At 41.0% G+C, this 16085-nt stretch overlaps 1 protein-coding gene across 2 annotated transcripts; it reads right to left on the bottom strand.

Annotated features, from left to right (window-relative positions):
- Window positions 1–1720: 1720 nt before the first annotated feature.
- ASMT (acetylserotonin O-methyltransferase) lies at window positions 1721–11672 on the bottom strand. Of its 2 annotated transcripts, XM_015642432.2 has the most exons (8): window positions 9448–11672; window positions 7900–8074; window positions 6556–6685; window positions 5805–5873; window positions 5170–5288; window positions 4307–4447; window positions 2998–3120; window positions 1721–2371 (listed from the first exon to the last, which is right to left on the bottom strand). In XM_015642432.2, the coding sequence occupies exons 1-8, from the start codon at window positions 9517–9519 to the stop codon at window positions 2157–2159; spliced, it is 1044 nt and encodes a 347-aa protein (XP_015497918.1). In that variant the 5' UTR covers window positions 9520–11672; the 3' UTR covers window positions 1721–2156. The 2 variants fall into 2 exon arrangements, with proteins under 2 accessions (XP_015497918.1, XP_015497942.1); XM_015642456.2 differs by lacking the exon at window positions 5805–5873.
- Between the last annotated feature and the right edge of the window lie 4413 nt (window positions 11673–16085).

The following is a 16085-nucleotide window of genomic DNA, read 5'->3' as shown; positions in this document are numbered from 1 at the left end:
TTTTGGGGGGGAAAACCACACACTTATAGAAGCACACACAGTTCAGCACAACCTATGGACAGGTCCCCAAGGGTTCTCTAGAGAAGCTCAGTGGAAGAAGGGAGAGCTGAACATTGGAGCCAGGAGGGAGCCTGGAGTGTGGGTTTTACTGTCCCACAGTGGTTCTACAGCCACAGATCCCATGGGAAAATTTCCCACCCTTCCGCCCTCCATTTGAGGTCTCCTTTGGCAAGGTGTTTCTAGGCAGCATTCAGCCCCCAGCCTGTGCCTGTTCCTGCTGCAATGGGGCTGTGTCTTTCTAAGCAGGGGTTCCTTACTCAGGGAATCCCCTGTTTTATTTCTTGCTTAGTTACTGTTTCTTCTGTTATATTTGAGGCAGCATTTTCCTAGTGCTCAAGGCTGTGCTTCTTCAAAGACCCATGACTATCAACAAGTTCTGAAAAGCAGCAGCCACCAGCTTCCAGTTAGCACATTAAGATGGCAAATTTCCTGGCTTTTCCTGTCCTCTGCTGTTTCGTATAACTCCCAGGCCATCAGGCCAAGGCCCTGCTGGAAGTTTCTGTCCTCCCAAACAGAGCAGCCTGGGAACAGTTGACTTCATTCAGCCCAGCCCAACACGGCCAGTCTCACTCAGCTCAGAGGCTGTGTTTCCTGCCCCAGGCAGTCTTCTGCTCTGGGCTGGTTCCCTCCAGCTATGGCCAGGTTTCATTCATTACTCCTAAGCCATATTGGAGCTAGAAAATTTATCTCAGTCTATATGGTGAAAAACTCCATGGAAGGGGGAAAGAACTCTATTGGCAGAGCCATGTGCTTCAAACAGAAAACCTCCCACTGCAGCACCATGAAAGGGCACAAACTTGGGAAGAGCTTTTGTTACCCAAAACATGAATATCTTGGAAACCTCCACCTTATTTCCATTGTTCCTGCACAAACTTTTTTAAAGTTAACATATCCAAGGACAAGCAAAAAACATGGACAAGAGACCTTATATATAGCAAGTTGTCATCAGAAATATCTGTTGGAACATGGAAACTACAGAACAAACAGGATTTTAGTTTGCCTGCACGTAGCAAAGTGCTTGTTCAGGTTCTCTTTACCCTGTTTGTTTTTTAAAAGAAAAAAATATAGACAACTCCCCAAAACCCAACATTCCAATCATGCAAGCTGTCCCACCATGTCTCTATAATTGCAATAACATTAAAACCTTGTGTTTCCTGTGTGTACTGAGGCTACTTTGTCCCTGTCCATCTCCTACAATCATTAGTGGGAGGCTCCTGTAGAGGGGTACTGAGTAAACTATCTCAAGCTCCTCTAGCATCCAGCTTAATGGGCAAATGCAACTACTCTTCCAGAAACAATAGCAGAGTGACTTCCTAGTGCCTTCTCCAAATGCTTGTCACTTCAGTAATGTGTAATTCTGCTTCCAAAAACTGCATGGATAATGGCAGACCACGTTTGATCAAATGATTTAAAAAAATGGCAGGAGGCATGCAGTAAGAACTACCCAAGTACATAACAAAATTACTTAGCTGCATCATCTTCCCACCTGTTTTGTAATAAGAATCCCTGGGCTTCAACCAGTCAATAAGGTACCACACTTCTTCATAATTTAAATCAAAGTGTACAGGAAATAAAAAATTAATATCATTTTTTTCATGCAAAACTCCCCAAGGCTCAAACAAGGTTTCTTGTGGAACTCTGAAAAGACCACAGGGAGACATAATTTGGTCTGATTTTATTATACCAATATCTCAGGAATAAAAATGCAGGCAAGAAAGCTCAGTACAGGGATTAGCTTTATTTTGCAGGAACTCAAGTACAAATTCAGCTCTGCTTTGTTCAGATACGGGGTTAAAATCAGAGAGACTGATACAAGCTGAAGCAGACATACTACACATTTCTTTTGTGGATTGTTTTTTGTGGAACAGGTGCTGATTTCTTTCTTTTCCTCCCAGATCCAAAGGCAAGCCAAGCCAGGCTTCCAGATTTGCAATACATGCATGTTGAAGATCTGTTATTAGTGAGTCTTCTGACAATGTATCTGCTTACAAAAAAGTTGGCAGCCTTAACTAAAAGCTAAGTTGATCATTGCATCCTAAGAAGAGAATAGCACATTTCTCAGCTTTTTCTGTCTGGTTACATACATAAAACACATACTACAATTTCCTTCCTAAAACAGCATCATAGAGTTTTCCAGTTCTCTTGACCTGAATCACTCCAAAGCCAGCTGCCTCCAGGAGCTTGCTGTACTCTGCTGCTGTTCGCTCTTTCCCTTCTGTCTGGACCAACATATTCAGAGAGTACAGTTGGGTTTCTACAGGCCCACTTTTATCCTCGTTCAGAAGAGATTCTACCAGCAGCACTCCACCACCTGGTGGAGAGAAGAGAAAGAAAACACACCTTGAGCAATGAGAAGTTGAGCTATTTTTAAGCTGTTACTAGGACAGATCCTAATCTTACTTCCAGGAAGAAGCAGTATCTTCTTCCAGGAAGAAGCGTCACAGAAGACAATGAAGGAGCCAAAGCATCAGAGCATGTCTTTGCTTGACTATGTTGGTGCTGATGACCCAGAGCTGAAGGGGGTGCTGTTGCTAGGATGGAAATTTCCCATTTTCCCCAGATGAAATTAACAAGACCTTATTGATTTTGCTCCGTAGGCAGTGCTTTTGAAACTCTGAGGCTTCATTGTGAGGTTTAATGGGATTTTTACTATAATGTATATACCTATCTAAACAATACTCAAAATTCTCAATCCTTACACTTTATGCCTTGAAAGAGGAGTTCCTGCAGAGGAGACAAAAACTGGAAACCAGACAAAGAGAAATCAGACCAGGTGTTGTTTGTCTCAGCTGCACGTGGCTGGCTTAGGGGAAGCAATGGACTAAACCAAGGAACTCCTGCAGGGAAACTCTGACACCCAAACTGAGCACTGAGACTGGTGTGCTTCGCATTGCTAACAGGTAAGGGTCTCTCTGCTCTCCAAGAGTTCACACCTACCAGGTTTGCAAGCTTTGTAGACTTTTGCCAGCAGTTGTTTGCATTTGTCATCATCCCAATCATGCAGTATCTTGGATAAAATATACAGTTCAGCTTCAGGTATTGAATTATTAAAGAAGTCTCCTGTAAAGCAAAAAATACATATGTTATATAAATTCCCACCACACTGAGTGCAGAGTTAAGCAAATATTTTCAGTTCTGTTCAATTCCAGCCTTGCAATGTGCTTCAGAGATATCAGACAGCAATGGAGTTACCAGGTAAAAGTCCTCTGTTGCACTGCATAGGGAATTTTGCTCCTGATCAGTCTCAAGAAGATGTGAAATATTTAAAGGCAATAATCATCCTGAAACAGACTGATGCACAGGAAAACATTTGAGTTTATTTCCCCAGTGACAGAAATTCAAATTCATAAAGCACTAAGGAGATAGGTTCACATGGTTTCTGTCATGAGAAAGAGGAAAGAATATTGCCTTCTCTAAGAAAGTTTAAAAATATCTTCAGTAATCACAAGTTACTTCATAATTCCACAGGTAAAAATACACATCTCTCACCTCCTAGCACTAGCTTTGTTATTCCTTTTGTTTACCACCTAGTGTATTGCATTCAGATTTTTCTCTCAGCATTTTACTTTGACATTTCTTCTCCCATTTTGTTGCATCTTTGTTTTTATACACTTCCTGCTCTCCTCAAGGCTTCTTTTCTCTCTCTGAGCTTTGAGCAATATTAAGCACTTCCAGCACTTTGAAGACTATATTAAACATTAAAAATGAGATTTCCCTGTAGCCATTTTCCTCATAGATGGTACAAAAACTATGGAGGATCAGTGGCCTGGGCAAGAGGAATAGGAGCTAGCTCACCCACTTTCATGGTCTAAAATATCTTAGGACTTGAAAGTCAATTGGTTGTGACCAGAGAAGGGAAAACCCTTGTTCAGAGCAGGCCTGGCATCTCACATCTGCCAGAAGGTTTGCACAGGAGAAAAGGGGAGTGTTAGACAGATTTATAACAAAGCATAGCAGATTTCAAAATTGCAAGCTGCCTTTTTTTTTTTTTGCTAATGTACCCTTGGTCTTAAGAAATGAAATAGTTCTCTTCAGGAATTAACGTTGCTGAATAACTGAGTTGTGTCTCTGACAGCTGCTGATGGACAACTGGGACAGCTGCAGGCCCGGCTAGGGAGGCTGCAACCTGAGACACTGCCCCCATAAGGGGCAGCTGGAGACCTGAGCCTCCAGTGTGACACCTCTGAGCAGAGCCAGGGCTCTGGAGCAACAGCTGTGACACCACCACACCCCTGTCCACACCTACCTTCATGGAAAGTGATCTGTCGCTCCTCGGGGGAAACAAATTGTTCTTTGGCCACTCGAACAACTTTGGGCAGGTCATAAATTGTGACAGTAGAATTTGGATACAAAGAAACACACTCTTGGGCCAAAGCTCCTCCACCTCCTGTGGGGACAGTAGAAGAAGGTCAGTACTGACACAAATCCAACCTAAGCAATGTACATTTGCACTCCATGTGTTGCTGAGAGGCAAGAGAAGGGGTAGGAAAAGCCACTGTCTCCATGTGTTGTTCAGGAAGATCTGGGGTGTGCAGCACCCAGGCGTGTGGGGTTAGCCCCAGCCCTTACCGCTCTTACACTCCCTCCTAGCCAGACCTGCTGCAGGTGCTGGAAGGTGAAAAATGAAAAACAGAGTCACTAAACCAGGCTCTGGGGAAGAAGTGAGGGAGGCCAGGGGAGAGCCTGCCTTGTCCCATGAATCCTGGCAGCACTCAGCAGTGCTGGGACAGCAGGCTGCTGCAGGATAAGAGGCTGTAGGCAGTACCTCAACCACGGTGTTTTGAAGGGGAGGAAGGAAATAGTCTAGAGCACTGAAAGAATGCATCAAGTAAGGCATGAAAAAATGCTAAAGTTGCCACATCCACAAGGGGATGAGTGGCTACTTACTTACTTACATAAGTCAGACTGCAGAGAAAAGCATTCAGCTTCCTAATGCTCTCATCACTCTCAAATTTTTGTTTTTAACCCAACCAAATCAGCAAAATGCTCCTTATATTGTTGTGTCCTGCTTTCCATTGTTTTGCCCATCATATAACATAGGAGTTGTTTTCCTCTAGAGAGCTTATAAAAGACAGTTCAGAGGCTTGTTAAAGAACTTCTGACACTCACCTCCCAGGTCATAGATCTGCGTGAAAGGGGAAAGGTCGAATGCAGCAAGAACATCTCTGCCACATATGCTCCATACTGAGTTCTGGCCAGCCATGAATTTTAGCATTTCTTCATCTGATCTAGCAATGCAAACAGAGACAGCACAGAGAGAGGGCTCCTTACCACATCCTTCTTGGGGATTCCTATCATATAACTGCTGCTACATGTTTTCGCTTAAACAAAAATCTCTGGTTTTATTGACACAAAGTACGTCGTCTTTGCATATAAACCTACCTTGAATATTACTTTATCAGGAGGGTACAGCTATGAATTCATGCATTTAAATAGGGAATTAAGACTAGCAAAATCCAACAGTTTATTATGCTACTCATTCTCAGAATTTCCAAGGAATTTTTTTTCCTTCAACTATCATTTCGTCTGTCAGAGATCTGTGTTGTTTTTCAGATTAGTGAATTATACACTTCAAAATATCAGACAATGCCTCAGCAATTGATATTGTTGAGAAATAAAAACATTGCATGATGCTGATGAGAGGAATTCTCGCGTTGTTATATTTAATTGTTCTGAGCCATAATTAAAAGCATTAGTCTTATCCACAGCAAGAATAAAATTTCTCTAAATATTCTAATGATTACCTGTACATTGCTCCAAAAGAGTCTTTAGATGAAATGCCAAAAGCTCTTTCATATTGGTTTCTTCCTTCTCTAAAATAGCAATTGAAAAAGCCTATGAGAGTGCTGATATATTAACGTCTCACAAGAATAACTAATTCTTTTCAAAGTCAGGGTGGGACAGCAATTTGAACAACCTGATCTAGTGAGTGCCATCCATGGTAGGAAGGTTGGAACTAGATGATCTTTAGAGCCTCTTCCAACCCAAACCATTTTAGGATTCTGTGATTTATGGGAACACACCTGAGGTAAAGGTACAAGACTGATGCAATCATCACCATCATCTACACCATGTTTGCTCATCAGTTGCATGGACTGATAGAAGTGAGGCTCCAGACCCATATTAAACTGCCCCTATAAACCTTTGCAACAGAAGGATCCTTATCCACCATTACTCATTATTTACTTTGTTGATGTCATGTCCAGTAAGAGCCACTGTAATGATACAGTGTTTCACTGAAGGTGAAACAAAGAAATCTGATTTCTAGATCATCTCTATAATGGCAGGGAAAAAAAAATAAGAACATACACAAATGGAAAGCAAGGAGGGGGAAAAAGCACACATATTGGCCATGTTAACAGCTGGATTATCTGTTGCTTTTAATTTCTGAGAACCAGCCAGCATCTTTATTGTGCTCCTCCCCAGAAACACACCACTCAGAGCAGCGACACTGATGCTGCAAAGCACCAGACAGTACACAACACACCTTCTTACCTGACAGCATCAGCCAGGTACTGCCAGCACAAGTAGACTGTGTTGGAATAATACATCATAATATGATACTGAGACTTTGTACTTGATTTTGTAAGGTAGATGTTGGAAATTTCTGTGTTTCTGTAGAGGGCTAAAGGTAAAATAAATACCTTTTATTTATATCATAACATATATAATATAACATCTTGCCAAGTCTATTGTACAGCTTGGTGTTTATCACCAGAAGATGTCTATACAGCCAAAGACAAAACCACATTACTTCTACAACCAAATCCTTCCACTGCAATGAGCAGTGGGTGAGGGCTGCTGAAATCTGTGTTGCCCCATTCCTTCTAGGTAAACACTGTCTCCCTATGCTTAATTTCAGCACCAAGTATTTCTTTCAAGGAGAGCAAAAAAAAAATACCGTAGAGGTGTTACCATTTACATAGCGGCTTCTGCTCTCAGAAGAAGCTTTCAGTCTCTACTTAAGTGAGTAGTCTTTGCAGACAAGTCTTTTTTCCTGATCAACATGGTCAGCAGGTGGGGGGAAAGTCCCCAAAGCAGCAGGCCAACAACACCTACCCTCAATCAGTTCACTAGGGCAGGACCTTCTGCAGGCAGAAGAATGCTTAAAGGACTCCCAGAAATCTCCCCCACTCTCTCCAATGCATCTGCAGTGGCGTCACTCACCCACCAAACTGGAATATCAAATGAATATAAAACGGAGATCCTGCTCTCCCCAACTCATTGGGCAACAACTATAATCCCTAAAACAAAGCATGCCAGCACAAGGCAGAGCAGAGGGGACAACTTGTGAGACTCTAGCTAGTCCTGACCAGCTGTCTGATGGCCAGAAATCCTTTCTGTCCAAGTGGATTCTATGTTTCTGACATTTTCTAAGGAAAAACTTACATCACCTCTCAGTTCTGATCAACAACCTAACAAAATAGTTCACATAATGGTAAAAACCTTAAGAAAAACAAAACCTGATTTAAATTATGCTGTTACCATCCACCCTGGCATTTTTTTTAAGTTTAAAATCCTGCCCAAACCCCAGATTTCTTGCGACAAGCTCCACAGAGATCCTAAATATCTTCTCCAAGGTCACATGAGGCTCTTGTACAAAGATATTTAGAGATATAGAGCCCTGTACCCATGTTTCACTTTATACCAGTGATCATGCTGACATTTGCCTCTTTCAGCTGAAGAGTGAATCCTAAGAGTGATTCTCTCCTTCTTCCAGCTATATTAACTGATGTAACATTTGATATCACCTTTGCCCACACAGCTTACATCACTTTCAGAACCATCAGAGGTTTAAATTATTGTTATAACTTATTCCCATTCCTCTGCCTTTATTACCTCCTTCTTGTGTCATCTCTACTGCCAAGAGCTTCAATCCCACACAAGCATCCAGCAGTCTTTTCATCCCCATGGTGCTGGCACCCAGATGTGCAGCAATGGCATCTGAAGACAGAGGCTTTCCTGACTCCAGAAGAAGATCAAACACCCCCAGCTCACAGGCAGTGAACATAACCTGGGGATAGGGAAAGATGGAACTGAGGGATTAGGTGAAAGCACAAACCCTACTGCATTTCACAGGCTGCTTAATTAGGGAAAATAGAAATTTAATTTATTTCAGATAAATTTGTATTTCATATAAACAAGTCCAATTATTAAATTGTAGTTCATCTGAGCAACGATATAATATCCAATTCATGCAATGCACTCATTGGTGGTTTTTTTGGGGTTTTTTTTTTTGGTTTTTTGGGGTTTTTTTACTTTTTCCAGTGAAGACAGCCAATGTTTTTTGGCTTCCAAAAGTCCACCTTTAGAGACCAGATTTTGTTTGTAAATATTCCCAACTCTTCCTTAGTTTAGAAATACATTCTCACAATCTCCTGGAAAGAGCACAAAGGCAAGACTGGGTGATGGTGCTTGTTCTCTGTTTATGTTTCTGTTCTTTATCTAAGGATCTAACATATGCCTTGGGGTGGGATGGAGACTCTCTCATGGCTTGCAATAGGGGGACCATCCCATTCTATGGATCTTGTTTTCAAAGACTGATGTGAAAGACTACAGTGATCTTCCAGAAGCAGGCAGTGTCCTCTCATGCAGAAGAAGTGATTCATTCAACCCAACAACATTGCCCAGTCTTTCCACAGAACTGTGTAACTTCTCCAACAACATCTGTCAACCTTCAGACAGACATTGCTAACCATACATAAACAAACAGAACAAAAACCACCCGTTTTATTTAACTATACAGTCAACCTTAAAAGTATTAGCCTTTTACTCTGGTCACATAAACACTCCTGAAACAGTAACAAAGACATCAATTTAAATGACTGCCTGTATCTACAATGATTTGAGCTACAATGATTCCTGTACAATGAAGCTCCTTTTACCTTGAATAAGAATATGGCTTAACCAAAGCTGAAATTATTTCTCAAAAACATAGTACTAACAGTGTTAATCTGGGACGTATTGGGCACTTATTTTTCTCACAGTGACTTTTCATTATGTATTTTTCCTCCCTTTATTGTCAGCTCTGCCTTTCAGGAGCTTAAGGTGCAGTGGTATTTGCACAAACCAAAGAGCATTCCTCCTGTTACCATGTTGGCCAGAGGTACAGCAAGGGACAACAGGAAAGTTAAGTGGTAAATGAAGAAAAAATCATCCACTGCACTGGATATTATAATTTTATGTCCATGTGCTTAGGCAAATAACATCAGCAAACAATAAGAAGAGTGGAATTGCTAGTTTTGCCTTTGTGCCTTAAAAATATGTTTGGAAGAGCAGCCACTGTACTACTGCTTTCACTTCTTCCAAAGACTTGCATTCAGGACCTAAAGAGAAATCCCTAAATATTTCTGTCTGCATACTCTCTCTAAGAGATATATTTCTTACCTTTGAGATTAAAAATCCATTGCTGTATTGCACGATGATTTGAGGATAGTCAAGGTCTTCTGTGGAACCCATCTTCCTTCTGGACTGAGAGACAGATTTCCTGGCTCTCTTAATTTAAATAAGCTTCTTTTCACCAGACACAAAACACACCAGCTGATCCACATAATCTTATTCCTTCCGAGAAACACACTGGTTACAAAACATTTTAGCTGAGTTATTTGGCTTTGATGGGTCTTTTTACCTGGTTCAGCTGTTTCTTTGTATCTTCCATCATCAAGTATAAAGCTAAAGAAGCAGTGTGGATTAAAGCTTGTATTGTCAGTTCATCAGTCAGCAATACACTAGCACCTCAGAAGCACTTGAAAGCTTGGAACAAGCAAAACAGGAATCAGTGCAGAAGAATACCAAGAACCTGAACTCTGTAATGCACCAGAATTCATAAACTAAAGCAGAATCTTACTTGGAACTTGAAACTTGCTGTGGGCACAGCCCAGGGAACCCTGGGCTGGCAGTAGCATACACCCCCCCATCCCCAAGTACAGAAGCAGCAAGTACAAAGAGAAGCTGTAAGAATCTGTTTCTGTTTTCTCACTGTGACTACTCTGCTCTGATGATGATCACTCAGGTAAAGTCTACCAGGAATTAAAACTACATTTGTTACTTTTCTGTATTTTGCAGGTCCCCCCATCCACCTTGACACCAGCTTAGAAAGGAATAGCTGTTTGATAGCAGCACCTCAGCAGGGGTGTTGTACTTGTGCTTTGCCATTTTTTGACAGAGTGGGGTGCTGAGGGATGACAATACATTTTACATTTTCCAGCTGGCTACCACAGTCTTCCTCCCCTTCTCTGCAAAACTAACCATGGGCAGCAGAAGGCCCTTGGGAAAAAACAATGAAATGACTGCAAAGTGCAAGATGGGTCATGGATTTCAAATTCACATAGGACATACCTCATAGGTTTTCATCAGAAAATTAAACCCCTGGATTACTTTCCTGAAATCTTGCTGACCCACTGTTCATTTTTCTGTCTCTATCTGACATCTTTCCCACCTCACCTTGGGGTAGATGTGGCAACACTCAGGTGAGGAAAGATCCTTCCCAGCAAGGAAAAGAGTCACACTTTGTATCACACATTTAGTGAACCTTCAGGAAACAATGTTAAATTAAGCCTTATTTAGGTAATACACTAAAGGCAAAATGTTACAAACCAGTATTTTTTCAGTGGCAGCTTTCTCCATGCTTCAGATTCTACTGCATAACCCTTCTCTGGATCTGTATTTTCCATTCAGATCCCTACATTGTAACCAGAAGATGATCTACTTCTTTTAGCCAGTAGTGAAATAGCTACTTTCTTTGAGAGTTAGCTATTAAAGTTAGTTAAGCAGGTATAACAGTTTTCAGCCTTTTTCCCCTTCGTATGCAAACTCAGAAATTCTCAGATTCTAACACCATGATTCCCTGTGTTATCAGAGTACTAGGTGTGAACATTACAGGAATTACAAGTTGCAGAAACATGTAGAACTGCTCCTCCTGGCAAACACAGCCTATAGACATAGTGCTATTGTCTTGTTAGTACACCAGATTCAGTGTTCAGTACAGATTACATACTAATATTTTGTGTATTTAGTATGTGCAGGCTGGACACCCCAGCACCAGCAAACCTCTGACAGACTGACTGTGAAACTGTGCACCTTGCATTTAACAAGACACTGAAGGTTTCAAATACACAGCTATATTCATAACAGAAATATTCCCCTGCTATCCTCAGCTCAAGGAGAGCACATGAGCTCAGTTACTATTTCTGAACTTCTGTGTGCATATGCAATAAGCTGTCAGCAGAGTTCACTTATTTGGACAAATCTAGATCTGCTTTTGGTGAACACACTACAGCTTTTCCAGGTCTTTGGTTTCATTCCAAAGACAGCTTTGTAGAAGAAGAAAGTTTAAGAAAGACTCACTAAGTCTCCATCTGCATGGGTAACCAAGTCAACTTATTTCCCTCTATTTCTACCATCTCCTCTCCTCCAATGAAAATGGAGAACTAAATTGTACATAATAACCAGCCAAAGATAACTACTGTTAGCCAAAAAGATTAGAAAGTTGTATGAAAATAAAAATATTTCTCTTCTAAAGGCAAATTCTACCTGCTGCTGAGAAACTGGTGCAATTTCATGCAAGCTTAAGGATTTCCCACTCCTGGGAACATAACAGCTATTCAGCCCCAGGCCATAAATGCACTTCACTTAAGTTTCCCACTCCTGGGAACATAACAGCTATTCAGCCCCAGGCCATAAATGCACTTCACTTAAGGCAAAGTAAAATGGTAAATGACTGTCCACTAATAAAATGACCACACAGTTGATTAAACACACTTGAAGTTCTTTTTCAATTATGACTAAATCTGTCTGTTGAGGATACAAATTATAATCAGCTAATGGGATTACTACTGGTAGTGAGATGTAGGGGAGGAGACTTGCAGATAACTCACACCAGATTGAAAAAAGCAGTGTAGATGTTTCCAAGTAAATTGTTAGTGAGGCTTAAGGTTTAAGCCCCTCTTAAGCTAAAAATGCATTCATGAGATGAAATTGCAAAGGCTTGCTTTCTCTGACAACCCTATCAAGGTTTCTCTCATAGGGCTTAGACAACATGCAGACTAAAGACCTTATTTTACCCCCACAGTTCTATTTCAGTGATGCATTTTTCTTTGCCTGAATAACTCAATACAGTCAAATGCTACACAAAAACCAATTATACCATTTTTGCATAATATTTGAAAGTAAGAAATTATCTATGAACAGAGGAGATTTAGTGAAATGAATGTGTCTGCGGGTGAGAAATGGCAGATAACACTATCTTCTCACATGAAACCTTCCTTATAAACAAAAACTACAAATCCCAGGGATGTGACTATGTTAAATTTCAGTAATGCCAGTGGGGAAACAACTGTGCTTTGCTATAATGACTAAGTCTCTAGTATACCCAGGTTATAACAGATGCCCTGGAATGGCACTAAGGTAATAGTTTGTGGCCTTTTTTTAACAATCCTAATAAACCAGGATACTCAGTATCATACTTTTTCTTTGAAATAGAATATCAAGTTTAAAATACTCATTTTCTTCTTTGTAGTTTCTAATTATTCTTTTATTTTATAATAGATGCATTTTCCTAGTAATATTATTTCCATCACTTTTGACACAAACCAATTTTATTTTTTTCCTGTTTTCATCACATATACTACTGGCAAACATTTGGAGTGGGCAGGAAAACCTGTATATCCAGCTCATTTTCTAAGCAAACCCTCCCTTCCCTTTAGATTCACGTACTGTAAAAACTCTGAGAACATCTTTTAAAGTGCATCTCAGGAAATCCGGAGTTTTTCTCCATTCAACTTGTGGACTGCAAATAATCTCTCAACAAATAATTCAACTAAATAGTCATTGAGATTTCTAACAGAGGAAAGTCTCAACAGGTAAGTCATACTCTTCCTGAGGCTAGCCAGCTACACCAGCTAGAAGTGGTATGTCGCTAGAGGACACAAAATGATTCACACAAACACGTCCCAGTGTCAGAACAGAAAAAGGCACTTTTATTCTCTGACTCCAGTATTTATAGATTTTTGACAATGACCAGGGATTGGATAATTAAGTTATGACCTTCCCAAGCACACTGGTCATGCAAAACATCCATCAAAAGGTATTTCCTAGAAGGAATGTGATAAAAACTTATGTTTACAGAACTTTCATGGGAAAGTAACTAAAATTATGAAAACGTTAGCAGAAGGCCTAATTTTCAGGGTGACAGTGGTAGATGCAGAAATTTGAGAGAGAGAGAGAGAGAGAGGAGAGAGGAGAGAGGAAGATATAAACAGAACACCAAGATGGACAGCAGCTGAGGCAGGCTCTGATTTCAGAAATTATTTGTGTTCTGTCAAGCATCACAAAGGAAAATTGTGGATATACAAACTGCCTTAACAGGCTGTTTTAGAGGCTTGGCTTTGCTGAGATGGCAGGAACACCTTCCTGCCCAGGGGAGGTGGTGAATAAGTTCCTCATTTTGCCTTGCTTGTGCATGCAGCTTTGGTTTTACCTTTACATTGTGTTTATCTCAATCCATGAGTTTTCTCACTTTCCCTCACAATTCTCTACCCCATCCCACCAGGGGTGCATGAACAGCTGCATGGAGCCGATTTGCCAGTTGCTATAAATCACAGCAGTAAGCCATGCAAAATGAACAGAAGATTTTTCCAGGCCTTCCTTTTTACAGGGAAGGTAGAAATCAACAGACACCACTAGGCAATTCCTCAAAGCATTGACAAACACACATCCAGGATCATATGCAGAATTGCAGGGGAAATCTATTCTCAAGGTGATCAATTCTTGTTCAGACACTTTGCTGGCAGTGCCTGGGAATGACATCCTTTCTCACTGTCCTACAAGTAATCCAGTATCATGGACAGCACACCTGAACATCCCATGCACAGCAGGTAGAACTCACCTGGCAGGTGCCACAGTGCACATGCAGCTAGGTAAATTATCAATTAGAGAGAAATTCCAACCAGCCTTAGCCCTTCAGAAATTTCATAACATAAGCTATGGCAAAGCATTAGCCTGAGGTAACCTATGAATTATCTTTCTTATCAGGCAGCAGGAGATTGAGAAGGTGTGGCATATGAGGGAGAACCAGACCAAATTCATTTTCTGTGCTGCGACTAAGGAAGAAAGGATGGTGGTGTGCACATCACTTCAAACAAGCCTCAAGAGCCCAGTATTGGATTAATATAGGACACTTGACTCATTCTGAGCACCCAGCTCTGAAGAAGCAACAGCAACTAGATTGCTGCTTTATACAAACACTACAGACAACAGCAAATTTACTGCAAAGCAGCAAAATATACCTTCTGCAAATATGTTCATTAGACTTGGGAAAGGCCAGATCAACAGAATGCAATGTAAGCTTACTGAAATGGGTTGTTGCATCCAGAATAACCAAACTTCAAAAGCAGGATACCAGATCAAGACACAGGCAATACATAATAAACACAAATTTGATCTGTACTGTAATACAAGACATCAGTGGCCAATTTTGCCAACATATTTATAAATTAAGGTATTTGCCAAACTAGTTGGTTTAATTGCTGTCTTGTGTAGCATCTAACAACATCTCTAGCTCTGCTATCAAACATGAGAAGGGACAATAGTCTCTTATATGATCCTATACAAGAACTGCCCTAAAGCTGACATTGGTGCAGAATCCAGGTAGTCTTGATCACCAATTGACTCTCACTAGTTTGTCTTCATAGCCTTATGGCACTGACAGAATCTTGCGTTCACAACTTTGGAAGCAACTGCAAAAATTCCCCTTTCTCTGTCAGCTTTAAAGATGATGCTTCCAGGTAACATATCAAGTATTTTTTACACACATACCTAATTATGCCTATGTCTTTATTGTAGCACACTGAATACTCTACAAAGGTAGAGTCAATTAGAAACAGGATTTGGATATGGTTACAGCTTTGGTAATCATTTTGACTAGTATCACTTACTGCTGGCAATTGGATTCATACATTATCAAAATTCCTTTACCACATCAGGGAGTAACCAGATAGAAAACATCACAATAATAAATATTTACAATATTGAAGGGCTTTGGCCTTGCTCTTGTAGCAAAGCTGTCATTGGACTAAGCTGCTTCCTGAGCCACCTAGTGCATGCTCAGGCCAGGAGATAAAAAGAAAATTGCAGGCCAATAGGCTTGTATGTGCAGAGGCTCATCAGCCCTCAGGCAGATACAAGAGGAGACATTCCTTAAGGGTAAGAACAGGACTATGCAATAACACTCTACACATAGCAACAGGAACTTAGGATTTCTTAGCCCTTCAAGACTCCTGTTCTTTGCCTCACAAGGGCTGCAGAAAAACCACTCCTGGTTGCCGCTGCCAACAGTTATGATGAGGCAGCAGCACATGCAGAGAGCACATGCACCAGCTCCTGCACAGAAAAGGAAGCTCAGGAGCTCTGGCCCACAGACTTCCTACAGACCTTACTGAAAGCAGTCTGTGAATAGCAGGGTTCACATCCTCCACTAGGAAGAGGTCACACATCCCTTCTATCACTAGATGATCAGTGCACTCCAAAACCCTGTGCAATCTCAAAAGCCAAGTGGGTTCCCACTTGATCCCATCCTTCTGGGAAGGACATAAAGGTGACATTGTGGCAACAGATGTGAAATATCTCCTGGAGACAAGTGCAACAACTGAGGTGCATTCTCAGAACTGAGAAAATGCTCCTCCTATCTCATCATATGAGTTAAGAATGATCAAGAATGACAGCAGAACACTGGAATAAACACTGGGCATTTCTTGGGACTCAGTACATGAAACAGGGCTCAGAGGTCTCTTTCACTGCTGCCTAGGCTTTCAAGCAAGCATGAACACAATGCTGTAGCATAAAGTTGCCGAATCCACGGTTTCATAGGATTTATACCCTGTATTTATACCACACCAATCATGCTCACTGGGGAAATTTTTCCACTAGTGAAGAAAAAGACTACCAGTTAAGAGTGAACCTGAGCTTTCCCCAGCAATAAAGCCTGATTTTAAACTAAGCTTAAACTGACAGGTGTGCCTGCCTGACAC

The sequence above is a fragment of the Parus major genome, chromosome 1 (assembly GCF_001522545.3).
Source record: "Parus major isolate Abel chromosome 1, Parus_major1.1, whole genome shotgun sequence".
NCBI classification, from domain to species: domain Eukaryota; kingdom Metazoa; phylum Chordata; class Aves; order Passeriformes; family Paridae; genus Parus; species Parus major.
This window is presented reverse-complemented; position numbering and strand designations above follow the sequence as displayed.

Bases quoted from the DNA above. Each gene is read 5' to 3' on its own strand.
- ASMT (XM_015642432.2), bottom strand. From the start codon at position 9,519: ATGGGTTCCACAGAAGACCTTGACTATCCTCAAATCATCGTGCAATAC. The intron at 8,075-9,447 runs GTAAGAAATATA...CCCTATCCCCAG, and splicing joins ATGGATTTTTAATCTCAAAG to GTTATGTTCACTGCCTGTGA. The intron at 5,289-5,804 runs GTAATCATTAGA...TTGCATTGCTAG, and splicing joins TCTTTTGGAGCAATGTACAG to ATCAGATGAAGAAATGCTAA.